The sequence below is a fragment of the Fundulus heteroclitus genome, chromosome 22, assembly GCF_011125445.2.
Source record: "Fundulus heteroclitus isolate FHET01 chromosome 22, MU-UCD_Fhet_4.1, whole genome shotgun sequence".
In the NCBI taxonomy this organism is placed as follows: Eukaryota; Metazoa; Chordata; class Actinopteri; order Cyprinodontiformes; family Fundulidae; genus Fundulus; species Fundulus heteroclitus.
Genome location: NC_046382.1, coordinates 20294923 through 20316722, shown reverse-complemented (window position 1 = coordinate 20316722; position 21800 = coordinate 20294923). Strand labels below are relative to the sequence as shown.

At 41.8% G+C, this 21800-nt stretch overlaps 1 protein-coding gene across 2 annotated transcripts in view; it reads left to right on the top strand.

The window, feature by feature from the left end:
• The window catches only part of LOC105936783 (muscular LMNA-interacting protein), a 61341-nt gene that overhangs the window by 29258 nt on the left and 10283 nt on the right, over positions 1 to 21800 (top strand). The window contains exons 6-11 of one of the 2 annotated variants that reach the window (XM_012877776.3): positions 1058 to 1135; positions 1216 to 1299; positions 1435 to 1470; positions 2896 to 2940; positions 3924 to 3986; positions 4109 to 4231. In XM_012877776.3, the coding sequence (XP_012733230.2) occupies positions 1058 to 1135; positions 1216 to 1299; positions 1435 to 1470; positions 2896 to 2940; positions 3924 to 3986; positions 4109 to 4231 (429 nt within the window). Of the gene's footprint in view, positions 1 to 1057; positions 1136 to 1215; positions 1300 to 1431; positions 1471 to 2895; positions 2941 to 3923; positions 3987 to 4108; positions 4232 to 21800 lie in introns of both variants that reach the window. The other variant, XM_012877762.3, reaches the window with a different exon arrangement.

The following is a 21800-nucleotide window of genomic DNA, read 5'->3' as shown; positions in this document are numbered from 1 at the left end:
GCTCCATCCTTCACAGACATTTCTCATACAGGTTCTTATCTAAGATTTATACTCACAGAAATGTACTCTTAAGGAACTCCTTTTTTGTAATTTTTTGTAAGAATGACTGGCTTTATAATTTGAGATTCAGTCGAATGATCTTCTTGAATCTTGGACATTTTAGTAAAGCTGTCAATGTGGTCTTGTATTGCTTATCTTTAAAGATACATGCTTATAATTATTTTATTATATATATATCAAATATTTTTTTGATGGTGGGACAGAAAACTACCTAAGTCACCTGGCTGGCATGTCCCACTGAATGGTTGTTAAGGAGACTTTGAGACCCCAAGAGGACATCCTTTGTTTTTGTAGGATTGATATTTGATATTTTTTTCATTTCTCTTACCATCTTGCTTAGAGTACATGATGTTACTCTCCAGCCTAGCAGCCAGTAGCTAGAAGAAATGGGCGTCATGTCATATTTATAGAGCAGGAAAGCAGGAAAAGTCCTGGACTACAGATTAAAAACCCCAGAGATTCTGATCACCACCCTGACAAATCTATTAAACAAAATGTTGATTTCAAAATGCTTTAGTCACAGTTATTATTTGAATATTGTTACAAGTACCAATAAGTCTAACAGATTTGATTTTAACAGAATGAGGAAAAAGTTGCACCAGGTATTTTTTTTCAGTGCAACACTGTGTTATTGTAATAAAATATCTAAATTATGACATGCATACATGAAGCTGGTGGGGGGTAAATGTAGAGGACACAATGGTCCTCTGCCATTATTGTTCATTACAACTAGTGTTAAAAGTTAACAGTGTATGCAACTTATTTCTTTACAACAGTAATAAATCATTAGGTTTGCAAGAGAATTTTTTTTTATACAAGCCAGGTTCTGAGAGACTGAATATGACAAGCGTTTATACAACGAAGTGATTCGATCTTGCGTTAAGAATGCCAAAATGATGGCTGAGGAAACGGAGCAACTTATAATGATTTGTCACTCAGCGAGAAAACTGTCTTCTTGGGTTGTATTTTAGTCCTTTCTTTTTCTTTGTATTCACAGGCAATAGATGAACAGGTAGAAAGAAAATTGAATCACTGTAGCACCATGGACGACCCTCTTATAGACACCCACGAAGAGGTAACACAGCGCACAGCTTCTTATTGCATTCACACATCACACTCCTCAGAAAAGTGGTAATACGTCTGCTCCGTCTGCAGATGTGCTCCCCCGCTGAGCTCCGGCAAAAGTCAGAGGAGCTTTACGCAGTTATCGATGAGATATTGGCGAGTTCCAGTCCACCGGTGAGTTCGATCATTTGTTGTTAGCATTACAAGCAAATTGAGCAACAACTTGTGTTTCACAACGTTGGAAGTGAAGTAATGAGAACTATTTATTTTTTTCCAATGCCTTATTGCAAAACATCATGGTGCCAGAAGAGCTCGAAGTCATCGACTAAGAAACAACGTTTTCAGGTAACATTTGTCTCTGCAACATCACGCATGTGTTGGGTCATAATACGCACTTGATTGTCAGCCAATTCGCTGGAAGACAGATAAGAAAATTACCACGGCTGTTATTTTCGTTGGATTAGGAACAGGAAATTATTCAGAAGCAAAACACCAAAAGCAAAGACTTGTCTGTTTAGTAAATGATGTATTTGTTTCTCATGTCTGACTTTTCACATTCATTTAATTACCATTTACATCTACAAAATTGATAGTTGTTTTTTTTAAGCAAGCCAGGTAATTTACATAACACAATGCTTTAAAAAGGTGCTGAAGGCGGGAAGCTATCGCACTCCCGTTGTTTATACACGCAGGGTTGCAGGGGGCTTGGGCCACTCTCAAGCTGTCACAAAATGTACGGGGCTGCTCTGATTTTGAGTGTGGAACCAGCAGAAGATTACAGTGCTCCAAAATGATCACTGTCTGTGGAAAGGTCACTCTGGACTACCTTTGGACCACTAAGCAGCAGTTTCGTTCGCCGTCAGGCTTTTAAAGACACTCCTGGCGCTGTCTCAGGTTCAGAAGTGGCTAACCCAAGAAGTGCAACAGCTGTATCCCATGTCCTGGTTACATCTGTGTCTGGTGGCTCATGAAGCCAGAGTCCATGCTCTGACAACTTCCCCAGACTTTTTAATGAGGGTTTCATTCAAGCTCCTCTAAATACACGTACTTGTGCACCATTTCTACTACAATTTTGTCATCCACATAATTTAACATTATTATGATTGGAGGCGGCGCTCTGTAAACATCCCTCTTTTTTAGCCATTATATATTGTTTTGATAACTGTTCTTACTGGAGGGATGCAATGCACTTTTGCTGGACAATTGTCCAGCCAGCAGATTTCCTGAACATGATACAGACAGCAGTGGTAATTAGAGTTACCAGAAGCAAACACTTCCGGAAAAAAAAAAAAAAAAAAAACAACTGCTTCAGCCTTTTGTACAAAAAGAAATCTCTGTCATGCTTAACTGTGAGAGGGATTAAAGAGAATTTGGACTCTATAAAGTTGGTATGCATGAGGGAAACACATTTCTTCATTTTTGATCAAAGGAGACACATTCATGTAGTTTGCAGAGGAAACAAGATCGGTTCACAGTGTCAACCAGTGTTTGTCAGCGTGCTGTGGATTGAGAAGAGATGCTTGTCCAGACTCAACTGGGGTAAAATCTTCTAAGATACATCAGGGCTGAGGGAAAAAAAATCCTATTTAAGAAGGGGAAACGTCTTTACTTCAGAGATTAAAATATCTAAAAAGACTCTTGAAAGATACAATTGTGTTGTGCTTTTACTGTAAGCATTTTTGCCATATTTCTCATTGTCTTGTGGAAAATCTCCGAATTATGCCACTAGATTTCTGTTATTTATTTCACTTCTTGCTTTTTCATTCTCAGCACAACCCTTCATTTTCAAAGTCCTTGGGGCGTGAAACTAAATATGTGAGTAGTTGTCAATTTTTCTTTCCATTCACATCAAGGCTTTAGTCCCAGGGCTTCTGTAACAACTTGCTGCTGATAGAATTTTAACCTAAAAATTTTCATACAATATCGTTCTCTTATTTAGAAGGATCCTAAAGATGCTGAATTTAAATGTCAAGTAAGCATTTTATCATCTAAGGAATATAAGTTTCATTTGGAAGCTTGTTGATAAAAAGCTGAAAAAAGGTTGATGTTGCCTGTATATTCAAAGAATTTCTCTTCTGAAGGCAACTGTAGCCAAAACCCCAATTTTATATGATATTACATTTAAAGCAACCATTCCCTATAATGCAGTAGAGGTTTTCATGTGAGTGAGGTGAGAATATAAATAAGGGTAAGCTTATTTTGGCAGAGTGTGAACATAGAAACCAGTGGGAAAGGTCGACCAGCTTTTAGTTCAAGGCTTTTACTATACTTCTATAGATAGATAGATAGATAGATAGATAGATAGATAGATAGATAGATAGATAGATAGATAGATAGATACTTTAATGCAAAAACACAGAATAGGCAGCAGTTTGGACATTATTTTAAGCATACTTTAATAATAATGAACTGTCATATGAAAACAAATTTAGAAAATCTTTCTAAAATCCTGGCTACAGTGTGACATTTAACCTGCATTTCACCAGGACTGGTAAAAAGGAAAGATGTTATACCAAACACAGTTGATACCGAGGGAAGAGAAAAGCTTTTGCATTTTTGATGAATATGTATTAAATACATTACGGCACAGTGCATGTGTTGTTCCTGTTTATCCAAATTAGGGTATGGATAAGACTACATTTTTTTTCTTAGACAGTACTTAGTTTTTGTTCTATAAATGTACACGATGGAAAAAAATAAATCAATGAAGAGCTGTCATTGTATACACTTAGATGCAATCTTCCCTGCATCTTTTATCAATATTTCCAGCAGGCGTTCAATGCATTCTCTTTATTCAGGCATCTTTGTGCAGCTTGCACCCATCTGCCAATAAGGAGAGAAAACTGACGGATATTGAAAAGGTACAAAATCTTTTACTTGATAAAGCTGCCGCTCTAGTTTTCATAACAAAAGCTTTCTGAAGTGTATATTTAAAAAAAGGTGCCTGTAAAGAAAAAAGCTGATTGTTGTTCTTCCCGTCTAGACAAAACATGGTGGGGTTCGCCCGATGACGGCTATTCCAAGACTGAACGAGGAGGTCAGAGAGCGGTTTAAATCAATTTCCTTGAGGAAGTATTTTAAGCAGCCCAAGCATGACAGGGAAAAGGTGAGATTCATTGTGAGTTTGATAATACTGTAAAACTGAAAATGCACCAGGCAAGGTTGTTGATGCACAATGGGCACATCAGCTGTCCTGGGTGCAAAGTATGTGTGTGTTTACAGTTGTTCTAAATGGAGAAGCGGTCAAGAAACCCCTCAACCAACACAAAACTGCTTTGACAACCTATGCTAGGTGGTTAGAAACAACACAGCCTTTAAGGTTGTGTAATTACAGCGCTCATTAGCTTATATTACACACACCAGGTCACTGACAAAAATGCCTGTGTTTATGAGCTCCATCACAGCAGCGGACAAAGAAATGAGGGAGGTCCAGCTGTAATCTGTGGGCGACGGTGCAGCTGGAGAGAACAAGGTGTTGCTCAGGTGACAAGTCGTGCTAACGGAGAGGAGTAGGAGGCTCGGGTTCTTTATGTCAAACTAACGGGGTGCCTGACCCAGAGCAGGGGGACTGTTTCAGGCAGCGTACTGTCCTGTCTGTGACTGCAGATAAGCAGCCCGGAAATAAAACATAGATACTGCTTTACCTGAGGCTAAACGCGCCAAGAAAATGGAGATAAGGAATCTTTGGTGCACGGCATTTAAACCTCAATTGTAACCATGTCACACCTGCAGCTGCCATAATTTCTGGAATTCTGGATTTATGTTTTGCTTCATTTTTGGGTTCTATCACTCTTTGCCTTACATATTCAGATCACCCCCTAGTTTTAAAATTCCTTGCAATTTTGTTAGGTACTTTAGTGTTTCTTTATGTATTTATTTTCGGCTCTTGGTTCCGGTTGTTCTCTCTAGATCTTAGATCACATTTAATTTTGAAACTGGTGTTTCCTCAAGGCCTGCGTTCTGTTCACATCTTTTCTTGTAGCTCCTGCTTTCAGTGTTATTTGCTTGCTTACCTGGTTCCCCGTGTCTGTCAACCATATATTCAGCTGTGATCCAGTTCTTTACTGCAGTACGGCAGCAGGGGACTCACTGGCAGCATACCCGCAACACAGAAAGTTAGGCAGCTCTCTGTCACCACGGTGGAGAGCTCGCTCTCCGGAGTAGCGGCAGGAAAATCATGTCGCTGACAGCGGTCAGTCAACTGGATTTTTCATTTATAAACACACCTTTCTTACTTTTGACAGCATTTAGAAATTAAATAAACTTACTGGTAATGGTAAAGTTGTGGCCACTAACCTTCTTGTTGGTGCAGAAGTTTTTTTTTATATCCGTTTGTTTGAAAACCCCGACTTTAATTCCCCCACAGGGAACCATCTTCAGTAAAGTCCCCATAAAGGAACTTCAGCCACTCTTCTATGATTCTCTTGTCCTTTGGGCGTAAGTGGAAACTTCATACATTTTTGACCACCCTCGGACATATAAGCTCTCCTTTTTTGTAACCACTGTGAAGTTGAGGTTTGAGGAAGTTTGAGGTTGAATATGGGACATTGGCGCCACACGGCTTCAGCAGCGTCTGCCTCCTGTGCAAGCCGATACAGGGAGGCTGATTTAGGGCTCCCCCGCCTTCCTCCTCTCCAGTGGAGCAGTCAGACATGCTAGCAAGATGCAGGTGCATCAGCTGGGGGGGAGGGGAGGTTGTTTGCTGGATGGTGTGCTCTAATTGGAGAATATGAATTACGCAGAAAGACAACACGTTTTCTGATTTGACTGTATTTGAACAAAGAAAGCCACCAGCTTGATTTGTTATGCATTTTCCACTTGTGGTGTCTTGTGTTTTAAATCTTCAACTGGACTTGTCTACTTGAAGTGTATACTCCCCCCCCACCCCTTTATTATTCAGTTTTGACATTCACACAGCATCATCAGTGCACAACATATCATGTTATACCCCCAAAACCCCAGAAAAAAATTATATTTGTTGTCATGGCCCCGTTCAAAACACTTTGTTTACTTTTTCAGAGAACAAAAGTGATTAAAACCTTTTGATAATGTCTGTGATCAGTGCTGCAACAAAGGAACTGGGAAATAAACAGCTTGAGATAGACATCAAGGACTCGCAGAGCACTGAAATATTCTTAGTAGGGAAAATGAGACAGTTGGGTTCTGCTGTCAGTGTTTTTAGCAGAAAAACATTATTAGCGTTAATGGGCATTAATTTTCAATGTTTTTTTTTTATCTGAATTTAAATTTGACTCAATGTCAGAATCTGCTGTCCCTCAAAGGCTTTCTTCTCCTTAAAGTCTTCTTCTTACATTTTAATGGCCAGCTCAAACGGTTAACTTATAGTGGACACAAGACCAGGGTGAGTGTTTAGGTTTACTCGTTTACTGCTTTGAAAACTTGTAGTAAAATAAAAAGGCCACCCTCATGGGCTACAGGAACCGCTGCTGCTGGCTGGAGAAGAGAGAATGACTAACACACAAGATGCTCATCCTCACAGGAGCTTACCAATGAGATTATTGAGCTGACGCAAGCTCAATAATCACAATGAACTGAAACACTTGCAGTGTGAATTGAATTATCCACATCATGTAAGTAAACTTAACCGGTTGCCACACCAGTTAGTTCATCCATGATAAGCCAACGTGGGAGTGCAACATTATTCTGAGCACAGTTATGAGGTTTAAAGAGGAGGAAGAAATTTCAACGGGGTTATGAGGATATGAAATCCTAGATGTCAGGAAAAAGAATCCAGCTTAATATCTGTGAATGATGTGCAGAGATTGCAGCTGTGTTGTCATTGCAAGGCCAAACAGAATGATTGAGGAAAGAAATTTACTTTCGCCTGAGAAAATCATCTTGCAAAGGGCAAAAAAATCTGACTCCAGACCCACTTCAGGCTGAACAGCTGCAGCGTATTTTGCAAAAGGAAGATCAGTGAAATCAGTTTCTTCTTTGCCTTAGACCTTGTTTAAGAGTCTACCCTAAATGTGTCAGACAGGGTAAATTCAGCATTTTAACTGAGCAGATGAGTACACAATACCTTCAGGGTTGGGACCAGGCTGGACATTTGATTCAATTAGGTGTGGGAAATACCTTTTTGGTTTATTCAAACGCATTGCCCAAGAGAAGATTAATTCCTGTGATTATGAGTAAGACCATGTCCTGTGACCAAATCACACTTTCGATACACGGTAAGCTGAAATAAGACATGCCACAGCCGTTTATTGAAGCATAGCCACCAAGAAAATGTTTTATCTAAGAGTGACAAAACGATAAACATTTTTTTTATTTTTGTTACTTATTTAACAGGACAGTGCATATCTATGACTGTAACATGCCAGAGTTAGCCAAAGGCTAGTTTTCATCTATAGACTCAGACCCACCTGTGCCACTCACTGTCCAAATGGGTGTGTTTCTGGCTCAGAAATATGGTCATCAGGAAGAAATGGTTGAAAACCTCTATACTTCTTCTTAGCAGCTAAGCTGATCAAAATTGGCTACAGGAAGCTGACTCATTGAGCCATGGAGAGCAGCTGGTTTGGCTTTCCGCTTTTTACTAAAAGTAGGGCTTTCAGCCACAATATGACCAACAGGCTCCTTACAGCAGAAACATATTCAATCTTCTGCCAGAGGTGATACCTGCTACATTTAAAAAAGAGAGAGTAGAAAGGGGCAGAAAAAAATCAATCATTAGGATGCCTAAGAAGAAGTTCAGCTTTAATAATGAATCGATAACTATGTTTACATGGACAAAAGTAAATGTTATAAAAGGAATGCAAATACGTCATGTAAACACACCAATTGGAAATATTGTGATCAGATTAAGCTCAATCAGAAGGAAATTATATTCCAAATGAGAGAGGTGGTTTATTGATAAGCTGCCAGGAACAAGTTATTCTGAATGTTGCAAGGTGACCCGAGTGCGCATGTGCGCCCGACATAAATATGTCATATTTCTGCGTTGCTGGGTGTTGTAAATATGTCAGGAAGCAAAAACTGTCGGGGCCGATTACAACCTTTCTGTTCGAAACATTAAAAGAGCTCAAAATCATTATTTATTCAGTAACGTTTCAACAGTGATTAGAACATCGTGTAAGTCCAGCCTGGAGGCTCGGCACAGTCAGAGTGGATCTATTCTAAGTAAAGCCAGGTGCATATAAACACAATTTATGATCTGATTAATTGATTGTGTGCCCATATAAATGGTAAAATCCAATTATTTTTTGTTTTTTAATCCCAATACAGTTCAAACCGATCGTGAAGTTTTGTGCATGTAAACATACCTTTTAAGAGCCAGGATGTATTTATCAGCTAACTATCTGGCCTGTTTCAGAGGGTTTATTGTCCCTCAAAAGTTTAAACCACATCTGGGAGACAGATTTCTCTTTGAAATGTCCTTAAAGACACTGCCTATAAGTATCTAAGAATAATTCAATCTGAAAAACTCACAGAGAAAGAAATGGCAATTAGAAGGATTTTATTGATACAATATTTTAAGTCTTTGGCGCTCAGACCTCGGCAGGAACATTAATGCTGAATTATACTTTAATATGCATAAGTAGATGTATGAGAACAGGTATGTTCCCCCCGGGTCTGAAACTGGTGGTGGAGTGGAGATAGAAGAAGTTTGTTCAGTCCATATGGTGATCTGTTTAAGATAGATGTCCAACTTGATAAACACAGGTTGCATGAACTGTCCATGATGAGCAAGCTTGAAGCGACTGTGGAGAGGAAAAACTCCCCTTTGGGAAGAAACCTCTGGCAGAACCGGGCCCAACATGGTGGTCTTCTGCCGGACCAATAACAGGCGACTGAAGGGAGAAAACACTCTGATGGGTTGAGGATGGAGGAACGTCTTGGAAGCTAGATGAACTCAGCTACGATGGTGGAGAAGGGGTTGGGGGTGGGTTGAATCGGACATCTGATTCGAAATCCAACATGCAATCCGTTTGCGCTTGCTGGTTAGCAGGCTGAGACGAGGATTTGAAGTTGCTTTTAAGATGAGCGTGGGATGCTGATTGGCTTCATGGAGGTGTGGTTCGTAGCTGATTGGCTCACATCAGAGGTGTATCGGACTCTGATTGAATGGAGGCAGGCGATGAGTTTCTTCAATTGAACTTGCGCCTTCAGCTTCATTTCATAAGGATATAGAATGGCAGATGTAACGGTGTCACAACCATAATGCTTTTCTAAACTCATTAAAGATGTTGTGGCCTGAGATTTACAAAATATCCCACACCGAAGCAATGAAGCCCATGAAAGCCCAAAAAATGATCTTACCTACATAAAAGTTTATGGAAGCAACTCTGGCTACATCTCCTTCAGTTCTTTCAAATGAGCAAACCTTTTGAGGCTTAAGCTCATGCTTTTTTTCAACTGTTCTCTTTCTTTTGTCTCCACTTCCAGTTGTAAAGTTCCTACTGTTGCTTGAACTCAAGTGCTCTTCATCCTAAAAGCTGTGTCTTACTAGACATCTTGAAACTCATCCTGTTCAACTTCCTCTCCATCTTTAGGGACTGAAAATACAATGTTCAGCAAGAGCATTAATGGCAGGTTTACGTGCTGAACATCAACACCATACAGAGCTGCAATAGAGCGAAGCTCTTTGCTTGTGCAGCTTAAAAGCTCCCGAATAATATCTTATTTTATGAGGCTGATGTGATGGATGATAAATAAATGGAGTTATTGCATTTATCTATTTACAAGGCATTATCTCTATAACTACGCCAGTCAGGAGGCAATCGTATCTGTTGCACGCTGTAATGTATATACTATACTGATGTAACATAATGATGACTGCTGAGCTACTTCAAACAACCACTTCAAGCTGTACTGCTTGACACATGATGTTTGACACCATCTGCTAAATATATTAAGCATAATCCTTGGCTGGTCTATGTACGATACCAAACAACCCGCTGCTTCTGCATTTAATGCGCTGCTACTTCCAGCTGCTGCTTCTGACAGGTTCTGCTGGGTTCACTAAGGCCCCTCCACCACCCCCAGCACCCCCCTCCAAGCTCAGAGACACTCTTCTCACTTTCTGACATCCAGGGGGTAGAGGTCTGCTCATCACTCCATAACGTAATGAGCCTTAATTGTCTGACTGCAAACATTTTTTAATTGCAATTTTTATAATGTATTGAAATACCTTATAGTGTCCTTAGATGAGTTAAAAACAGAAACCCAACTATGTCCAAATGGTCAATTTTCATTTAAAACTGTAAAACTTCCTGAGGCCCCTTGGGTCCTGGAGAGGCTGCACGGTCTACTCTCTTGGTCCCTGAACAAGACCTTTAACCCCAGAATGCTCTTTGGGCACCGCACAGTGGCAGGCCACTGCTCCCTTAGGGATGGGTTAAATGCAGAGGACAAATTTAATTGGAATTCATGTTGCAATCACAAATAAAGACAAATACTGTAAGGTTTCATGTATTTTGGAACAGAATCAAGTCTTTACAAACATTTTCATTTAATTCATTACGTTGAAATTCGCGGTGCGAGATGTTGAGCTTGCAGAACACAAGGGAACATATCATGCAAAACCCACTTTTTTTAGCCCTCAAAGGAGTAATAAAAGAAATTTCACCACGAGGTGGGCTGCTGAACACTGTCTGTAGCCCAAAACAAGATGTGTGACAAATCACGTCTCTCTACCTCCACCCCCCCCCCTTCCCCTCCCCTTCTTACACGTCGCCTCATACGCGCATATGTGCAAAGATAAATACACAGCAAAACAGCATCACCTCTTAGGAAGTGAGTTAAGCAACTCATAACTTTATAATGCTGTTACCAAGAGAACGTTTCGATCCTCTGGGTGTGCTGTCTGCCATGTGGCTCCTACGGTACACTGCTCTGATGGTGGCATTTTACAGGCGGGGGGGGGGAGGGCAAAGTCCTGAGTGGCAGCTATTCAGATGGATGTACATGCACGCGTGGCCGGCCCAGCTTTGTAAACAAGAGACTGGAGAATGACACTGAGATGGTGTTTGACATCGTACCATAGTCCATCTAAAAAGATAACTATTTAGTGATTCTATCTAAAATAATGACATTTTGCTCATTTAAATATATTTTGTTGTGTACAGGGAGTTCCAAGGTGTGAGGATGTTGAGTTTGAATGTAGTCTCTCCAGGTGTTGCATAGATCTTTATGTTCTCTTTCAGTCATATTATTTAAGCTGTTCAGTTTTCTCTATTCTCTGTTATGTTTTTTTCTAACAATTATGTCACAGTAATTGCTGCAGAACTGCCAAACAAGGTCGTAGGCTTCCAGCTAAGCAATTTCAAGGATGCAAAAGCTACAAGTGAAAATCTACTATCTAATTGTTTGGTGTTTTAACCGACACAATTCATTACACCGTCCCCCAGCATACGAGAAAAATGGACGTGCTGTGCAGTTGCACTTTACACCCACCACAACTGAATGATTTAAGTGTGAAATGGAAGGGTTTTAAAACCACGAAATGACCATGTTAATGTAATATAATTCAAATCATTTCAGAACCCTGGTAGATCTACATGTTAGAAGCTCATAACGGATAGAAGGTGCACTTTCTGTTTACCATGAGAACAAATGTCGTGGCTGATGAAATTTATTTAGATTTGGCCTGATCTGATTGTCTGAATCTTTAGCCCTTATTATGCGGGGTATTGACATGAACAACAACGAAATTGCCCTGTGAGCTGTGGTTGATTAGGCTTATTGGTTTATTTGTGCACAAAGCCAGGAAGATGCATCTAATTACAGACTCCCACTAGGGATTGTGCAGATGCATTCTAATGCCAGAGCTGAAGTGATGTACATCTGTCGTGAAGTAGCTGTCTACTTAAAAGTTTTCTGGCATATCTGCAGATTGGATTCCCAAAGTAAGATCTCTGATGTGATTATGACCACGTTTTACTAATGAGAACTCAAGTCTTCTCAACTTAAGCATGCGTAGAGCCCTAGATGGGGGGATTTTATAGCAGAGATCACCACCACCGGTAGTAATGAAAGCAGCATTTTAATGCTAAGACAATAATAATGATAATAATAATAATAATAATAATAATAATAATAATAACACCTGCATCCCATTGATTTTCTAAGAGCAATGGGATGCAGATTTGAGAAAATCTACAGAAAAAAAATGGGAGATATGTTTTTATTATTTCTGAATATCCAGAGCAGACTGTAAAGAGAATATTTCCACTCCAATACATCTGTAAAGCAGTGAACAACCACAGCATGAGGCAACTGCACTGCAAATAAACTCACCAACCCCTGGCCAACAACAGTAAAACAACAATGTTGGGAAGTTACAGGTTACAACTTCTGCAGGTTTGTCATTTTTTTTATGCTGCCCACTCTTTACTATTTTGGGCCCTGGGCTTAGTGAAAGTTAGTGTGGTACAATAATTGCTCCCAAAAGGAGGCAGCAAACTCAACACTATATCTAACACTCTTGGCTCCAATTTTGAGGCTCTAGGGTGGAAAATAAACAAATTGAAAGTAAAACATTTTGTAGATTCATAAGAATGTAACTTAAGTAGAACAAGAAAGGGTTTAAAGGAGCAAGCTAAACCTTTGTACCGGACTGCTTAAATGCAGTTTTACACTGCATTTTTGCACAAAGCCCGACTTTTGGAGATGGAAGAGAAGAGAGACAGAGAAGGATAAGATCTGAGTGGAATCTCCCTGAATTAAAAAAAACAACAACAACATGCACTTAAAAATAAAGTTTTTTTCGTTAATTAACTGTCTCAACAAATTTAAAATATAATAAAATGAAAAGCACAAGATCTGGTAGAAAATCAGAGGCAACGTTCCGCTTTCATTGACTGGCTGGAATAAATTCAATTCAGGAAATTGCTGATTCAGCAATAAAATACTGATGATTGTCACCATCCGCACATCCATTGACCTAAATCTAGCTGAATATATTTATTTTTAGTGGTAAACTTTGTTTTCAATAATCAGTGATAAGAGTAGGAAAACCCAGTTACCAAATATAGTTCCCAAAGAAAGTATTCACTCCCTTCTCACTGTTTCCCCATTTTGTTATGCAACATCCACAAACTTGGGCATTCTTTTTTTTTTTTTTTTCGATCGTATGTGATAGACCAACATAAATCAGTGCAACTAGTATAGGAAAAGGAAATTGATACAAGGCTTTTAAGAAATATTTTACAAAGAAAATGTGAAAAGTGTGATGTGTATTGGCATCCATCTCCACCAAGATAATACTTCAAAGAAATATTTTTTGCTGTAAATATAGCTTGAGCTTTTTTGTAGTATGTCTCCCATTCCTCCTTGCAGAATACCAAGTTAAACCGAATTTAAAGCGTTTCTGTGATGTAGTGCCACAGATTTCTAATGTGTGTTTGACTCGGGCGGTTTAATGCATTAATATGGTTGGATAAAAATATTTCATTGTTGCTCTGGAAAAATCATCTTGTAGTTGTTCCGCGCAGCAGACTTGAGACCAAATGGGCCGAGCATTTCAATTCGCAGCACCAAGGCTGTTGAACAGTCTGCCTCTACAGCTACGTTTGGTTGACTTTTTTAAAATGCTGTTAAAAACGTTCTTGTTTAAACTGCATTTTCTTGAATGAGTATTTTCATTGTGTTTTATTGTGTAATTTTCATCTTGTTTTATCCACATTCAATTTCAAAAGTTTATTAGCTTTCTGTACAGCACATCGTGATGGTTTTGTCTGTGAAAGGCACTGAATAAATAAACTTTACTCACTCAGACCGGTGCAAGGAAAGTCAGCCCTGATGGTCCTTTGTTTGTTGGATGAACTAAATAATCAGAAATCTTTATTATCACCACGTGTTACCATGGTGAAATTTCCTTTTTTCAAAAATAAACATTAAAGCGTGCAAGTTTGTACCACAGTCCAATAAGTCTAATATGAGTCCCTTTGTGAACAATATGAATTACTGGGATGTGACATGAAATAATCCTTCAGCCCTCCTTTAGTGATGCGTTCATGCCCATAGTAATTTTTGTGCAGAAATCTTGAGGTATAATTCACAGAAATATGCAATTCGATATTCCCTGAAAAATATTAAATCACATTATGATGGATGTTCCCAAGGCAGACTGAATAATAGCAGAGTACAAGGAGACCTGCAGCTATTGTGAAAGGTTGTACTTCTTTTGTTGATGCAGGAAGTAACAATCTCTAAAGGGCCTTCTTCCTTAGAGTGTCAGTGTGTGAGGGCCATCTCAGGTTCGGAGAAAGGGTGGTGGAAATGATCCAGAAAAAACTCAGTGTTGTCAAGGATGGCGTGGGGAGGGAGAATGGGGGGGAGTTCAGTCATTTTCAGTCTTTAAGCTGCAGTTGGTTCTGATCACAACAGTGAACCCAGCCAATCTGACCGTTGTCCTGGATCAGACCAATTACATGAGTGTGTTCACAGACTGATCCGCTGTGCCACAGTCATTTTGTGTAGAGGAGAGGGGTGGGGAGAGAACGCAACCCTGGGCGGCGCCTGTGCTGAGGGTTCTCCTGTGGGAGAAGATGCTCCTCAGCCTCGCCTGCTGCTGCCTGTCAGTCAAAGAGCTGGTGATCCACTGACAGGTGGAGGTCGGCAATGTGAGACGGGTGAACTTCTGGTAGAGGAATTTTAAGGCTGACGGTGTTGACTGTGATCTGAAGAATAGTTGACTGAAAACGGTGACACAACTTGGGCAGAGAGAAACAGCATGAAGGAAACTGACAGTGAAATACAAAGGATCAGGTGGGGAGTTTAGGAAACCAACAGTTCTCTCCTCGGGCTGATGAAAGCTTAGGCTGAGGCTGTGGATACGGGTTGCGGCGTGGGAGCAAGGGTGGAGGAGTCTGCCATATCTGGCAGGGCAAGAGTTGAAGCAATCTGTCAACGGGCAGCAAGAGGGAAGTCTCCATGTCAAGTGAAGTTGATTGAGGTTCTTAGGAGCACAGGAAAATGTCACTGAGGAGGCATACAGATGGGTTTGGCAAAGGGAGGCATTTGGTCTGCTTCCACATCTGCTGGTAGTTCGACTAGGCAGGGAAAACGAAAGATGAGGAGTCCTTCTCCGCAGTTTGTCCAAACAGTCACCCACCACAGCAGGACCTCTCCAGGGGAAACAAACCTGAGCCACCGTGTCAAAGTATTACCTCGCTTCAGTTCCTCAGTGGAGAAGGGTTCTGCAGGGCCTTTGCAAAAAGATTAGTCATGTTTGATGACTTTGTTGGAGCTGGACCCAAGTGCACACAGGACAGCAGTAGCTACATGTTGGTGGCAATAGAAATAGCCGAATGAAAGAACTGAGAACATGAGAAAGCTGAAGAATAAGTGACTGGAAACAGCAGTGCACCTGGGGCAAAGAGAACCGGCATGGAGGAAACTGACAGTGATGAATAGAAAATCTGGCAAGGAGATGAGGATATAGACTTTTATATAGTAGGAGAGTATAAGAGCTGCATAAGAAACAGGTATAGCCAGTCAGGGCAGCCAGGAGAGAAACAGATTTGGAAAACTGGGGGAAAGTAAATGGACTAAATTCATACATTGCTTTTCTAATAAAATTTACCCGTTGAACCCTTTACAGTAGGGTGCTCAGTCACACTTAAACAGATTAACATTCACACACTAAGATGCAGATCAAGTATCTTGGGGTCAAATGTCAGGGGAACGTCGACATGTGCAGAAGGAAAGTGACAACTAACCCACGACTTTCAGATTTGCAAGATGACTGCTCCTCCCAATAAGCCACATTTGCCCTGGAGGTGACTAATCAACAGTGTGAACACAGAGGGATCTAGACAAGAACACAAACAGATTTACTAACTAAAATAAAAAGGACTGACACTAAATGATGGTCTAAATCCAACACATTGAGCTGAACAACAGGAACTTATTAAGAGGTACTAACTGAAACAAGACTGTAATGTTAAGTCAAATGTACTGTAAAACTCTGCTATATGTACACATGACATAAACTGGACTGAAATTACATTACTCTCACACTCATGATGCAATAACATCTAAAACGCATTATTTACAAAAAATAGAGGAATGCATATTTAATAAATGTGTGTGCCAAAGGTCCCTGGCACTGGCATCAAGATTAAATTGACATGTACAGTGATATGCATTTAATGCATATGTACAATATGAAGTGTTTGATCCTGTTTATGCTAAAAATAAAATTACACTGTATATGCAACAGAATGACCTTAATGAATCTTCATTTAACTCGGATATAAACACAAGTGCAAGTTGAATGAACCCGTATACGTTTAAAAATTTCATATAGGTCCAGATCCTGGCCAAACTGATCAGCGTTTCCTAAACATCCACAAAATAATCTAAGTACAAAACAAGCGAGAAACAAAATACAAACACTGACAATTGACAACGGCTCAGTATTCAGCCTGATTTATCTTATCATCCAGTCTGACCAGCTTCCATGTGAAAGAAAAGTATTTCCACAGCATGATGTTCCCACCACTATATTTTATCCTGGAGATCATATATACAGGGGGATTTATAGTATTTTCTGTCACACACACACACACACACACACACACACACACACACACACACACACACACACACACACACACACACACACACACACACACACACACATAAAAATAACTTATCCTTTTCCTTCCGTTTTGCAGTAATACTTTGCTCTGTGTCGGTCTATCAAATCAAATTACTGTAAAATCATTTCAGGTTTGTGGTTGAAACAAAAAAACAAAACATTTTACTTCACAACAGTAGTATTTGCTGGGCATCCATAAATTCTCCAGCAGTACTTCTGCAGCCTTTCATATTTCTCCTCCTGTTTGTTTCCCCAACATATTGCCTATCACCACAGATACTCGGAGGGTCATTCAGTTTTCCTTTCACAAGGTGTTGATTTTCTGGTTTCCCAATCTTTTTGTCATGGAAATTCAACAGGAGAGCAGCGTAAAATTGTCACTCCTCTTCTTACCGTCACGCAGTTGTGTAAAAGTACACTTCACTTAAGTGAGTCTATGAAAAAAGGAAACCGTGTTCTATTCTACAGAAGAAGACAGACAGGTTGGAGGAGTTAAGAGGAAAAAAAGTTGAGTCTGTGTTGCAATTCAGCCTACACAATAGGCACACCCATTCTCATGGATTTTCCAGACAGACGGATCCCAAATTAGTTGTCTTTACTAGGAAATCACGTGGTAGCCCGTTGCCTTAAACGTAGAGTCGACGATTTTTCTGGAAGTTTCCAAGACTGTCTTACCTTGCTCTTCCGCTCCTCTTATTTTTTTCTGTATGTATAAACAACTGCTTTCACTTTTGATGCGATATTATTAGACTTTGCCAGAATATGTATTTATAAAAGCAATACTTGTTTTTTACAGATAAAAAGTCAAATTAGTTAGAAACTGTCACTTCACTGTTCCAATATATTTCATTTTCACAGAAAATTGCTGCAAAAAAAATCATTGCAACTTGTCATCAAGCCTGTCAACCACGACACATAAGTCGTGGTTGAACTTGTCGTTGCATGTTGACACAGGGCTGAGTTTGAATAGGCCCCACACCTTCACTTCAAATATCATATTCTTAGTTATTGCTCCTTAACAAGATCATTACGCTCTATCTTTTGGCACGAAAGTACTGTTAACTAATTTGGCTTAGCGATCAGACAACATTTGGGCCAAACATTTATAAAGAATGACAGAGCAACTAACTTACAGGCAGGGCAGACAACAAAAAGGACCATAAGAGGACGTGAGGAGCAGACGAGAACAGGGGTAGCACAACGGAGGACCCGACAAGGAGGGAGAGGAAACTGGCAGGTTAAATAGGAGAGGAGACAGAGAGGAAGGCAGGTGAAAGCAATCAGCGCAAGTGAATGATATGATGGTAATGAGCTGAAGGAGAGGAAATGAATGAAATGACAGAGACCGGGGGAAAATAGACCTTAACAATAAATCTGAACATGATGATGAATAAACAGACTGTGGCAAAATAAACTCACTAACTCAACTTGACGACAGGCAGGGAGGAAATAATCTAACAGAAACAAGAGTAAAGTAACTAAACCCATAATACACAGAATACAAAATAATGACAAGAAGCAAGAAGAGAGGAATAGAATCTACAGACTAAATAACACTTAAGGTTGTCATGGTTTTCAGGTGACGAGCCCACATGCAGATACGATCGGGAGGCAAAGCACAGTTTTAAGATGTTTATTTTAGGAAACAGGCAGATATATGGACGGAACTACGGGTGAGTCGGCTGGGTCAGAACGTCAAGGCTGGCGAGTCTGTAAGAAAGAGGAAGTCAGAAACTCTGAAAGTTGAACCAGGGGAATTGCTAGAAGTGCGCTGCTTACCATTTAGCCGGGCGGACCTAACCGGGAAGAAGTAGCGTCGGGAATACTCTATGATTCTACTCAGCTGGAGTTAGGCGGCTGGTGGCTGAGGACGGCTGATGTAACTGGCGAGGGATCCTGAGCGAACCTCGTCGGCAACGGTTGACAGATGGATTGACCAGAGTGAATGCAGAACCAGCAGGAACCGGGAGAGGGGAACTCAGGCCTCGCTGGGTAACATCCAGGAAGTATGAGGGGAGCGCCAGAGCAAAATCTGAGCAGGCGGTTCTGCTGGTCTGTTTCTTCGGAACGAGACGTCAAGACGGGTGAGTGCATCCAAGCACAAAAATCTGAGGCAAACAGAGATCCAAAAATTAGTCAAAAAACGAAGAGCAAAAACTCACAAGCTGGTGTCCGAGCGTAGGGACAGAGGCCACGTCGTACCACGACTGGTTAAGGCTCTGGCGTCTTCCATCTGTCAGCGCTCTGCTTAAGAAGCCAGAGGAATCCGCCTGCAACGAGCTGCAGGTGTGGGCCACGCCTCCTCAGCCAACCAGACACACCTGAGGAATAGAGTTAGAGTAGAGCAGCACAGAGAATCCTGACACTACCCCCCCCTCAACGGCCGCCTCCTGGCGGCCCAGACGAAGAGGTGCTGGGCTGAGTAGCCCAAAAATCTGAAATCAAGTCCTTATTCAATATAGTAGCTGCGGAAACCCACGAGCGCTCCTCAGAGCTACAACCCTCCCAGTCGACGAGGTATTGGTGACCCCTACCTCGCCGACGGGCATCCACAACCCTGAGAACCCGAGGGTTCTGACTGTCCTGGGAGGGTGGAGGGGGTCCGGAAGGAGGGCACAAGTTGCTGTCCAAAACGGGCTTGATCTGGGACACATGAAAAGTAGGGTGTACTCGGGAGTGAGGGGGCAGACGTAAACGGACGGTGCTCGGGTTAATCACCGTCTCTATCTCATAGGGACCAGTGAACCGGGGAGCAAGCTTCTTAGCGGATGGGTTGGACAAAACGTCTCTGGAGGATAACCAAACCTTCTGACCGGGGCGATACTGAGGAGCTGGTCGGCGGTGCTGGTCGGCAAACCTCTTGCTCCGCTCCGCGGTGCGAGCGAGGGCAGTGATAGTTGTTCTCCAGATGTCCTGGCAGCGAGCAATGTAGTCGTTTACGGAGGTGAAGGGAATCCTGAGTTCATCTGTAGGTAGCAGTGGAGGCTGATATCCTAAAGCAACCTCAAAAGGTGAACGTCCAGTAGCTGAGGTGATGTGTGAGTTGAGGGCATACTCCACCCAGGGCAAAAACTTGTTCCAGTCTGAGGGTGAAGATGACGTCAGGCAGCGGAGAGTAGTTTCTAATTGCTGGTTCATGCGTTCCGTTTGGCCATTAGTCTGAGGATGATATCCAGAGGTGAGTGTATAACGGGCACCCAGAGCAGAGCAAAAGTGCCGCCAGACCTGGGAGATAAACTGAGGACCCCGGTCAGAGAGGATGTCAACAGGGATGCCGTGAAGTTTGAACACATGTTTGATAAGAAGCTGGGCTGTCTGGAGGGCGTTGGGTAATTTGCGGATGGGAATAAGATGACAGGACTTAGAAAACCGATCAACTACCGTCAAGATAGTTGACATACCTTGGGACAAGGGGAGACCGGTAACGAAATCAATCGCTATGTGGGACCATGGACGTCTGGGGATGGGAAGTGGATTTAACAAACCGGAGGGTGGCTGCGTAGAAGACTTATTCTGGGCGCAAACGGGACAGGCGAGAACATATTCTCTAACATCCTTAGTCCATGAAGGCCACCAGAACCGCCGGGAGACCTGGGACTGGGTTCTATAAATGCCCGGATGGGCGGAAAACTTCGTGTCATGACTCCAACGTAGGACCTCAGGACGAACAGACTGGGGAACGTACTTAAGCCCAGGTGGCCCTGTACCTGGGTCCGGGTCTAACAGTTGGGCCTGTCTGATTCTGTCCTCCAGATCCCAATGCAGCGCTCCAACAGTACAAGTGGGAGGAAGAATCGGTTCCGGCTCCCTCTCTTGTTCAGAAGATGTAAACAGACGGGACAGTGCATCAGGCTTGACATTTCTGGAGCCGGGTCTGTAGGTGATGGTGAGGTTGAATCGAGAGAAAAACAAAGACCAACGGGCCTGTCTAGAGTTGAGTTGACGGGCTGACTGCAGATAGGAGAGGTTCTTGTGATCTGTCCATATTATGATGGGCTGCTCGGATCCCTCTAACCAGTGCCGCCACTCTTCCAATGCTAGTTTAATAGCTAGTAGCTCACGATCACCTACATCATAGTTCTGCTCTGCCGGTGATAAACGACGGGAGAAGAACGCACAAGGGTGCAATTTACAGTCAACCTCCGACTGTTGGGACAAAACCGCTCCCACCCCGGTATTAGAGGCATCAATCTCTAAGATAAACTGTTTGGCTGGGTCGGGGTGAACTAGTATGGGAGCCTGGGAAAAACGGGCCTTAAGTTTACTGAAAGCCTCCTCGGCCTCTGGACTCCAGACATAAGGTACCTTGGGGGAAGTGAGAGCATGTAAAGGAGATGCTACCTGACTATAGTTCCTGATAAAGCGCCGATAGAAGTTAGCGAAACCAAGAAAGCGTTGGAGCTGTTTGCGCGACTCAGGAACAGGCCATTCCACCACTGCCCTTATCTTTTCCGGATCAGACTTCACCTGTCCGCCCTCTAAAATCAGACCAAGAAAGGAAACAGAAGACTGGTGAAAATCACACTTCTCGGCCTTAACAAATAAGCGATTCTCTAATAATCGCTGGAGAACAAGACGGACGTGTTGTTTATGTTGTTCTAGGTCACGAGAGTAAATCAGGATATCGTCAAGATAGACGAAAACAAAAACATTCAGAAAATCCCGAAGGACATCGTTCACTAATGCTTGAAAAACTGCCGGAGCATTGCACAAACCAAAAGGCATGACTAAGTATTCAAAGTGACCTAGCGGGGTCTTAAAGGCCGTTTTCCACTCATCCCCCTGTCTCACCCGAACCAAATGATAAGCGTTGCGCACATCAAGTTTAGTGAAGATCTTAGCATTCTGGACTGGTTCGAGGGCTGAGGATAATAGAGGGAGCGGATACTTATTCTTAACGGTTATTTGGTTAAGCCCTCGATAATCGATACAGGGTCGAAGGGTTCCATCCTTCTTACCAACGAAAAAAAAGCCGGCGCCAAAGGGGAGGATGAAGGACGGATTAACCCCGTAGCTAGAGATTCCCCTATATACTTCTCGAGCGCTTGACGTTCTGACCTGGAGATGTTGTAGAGCCGACTCACCGGTAGTGGAGCCCCAGGCA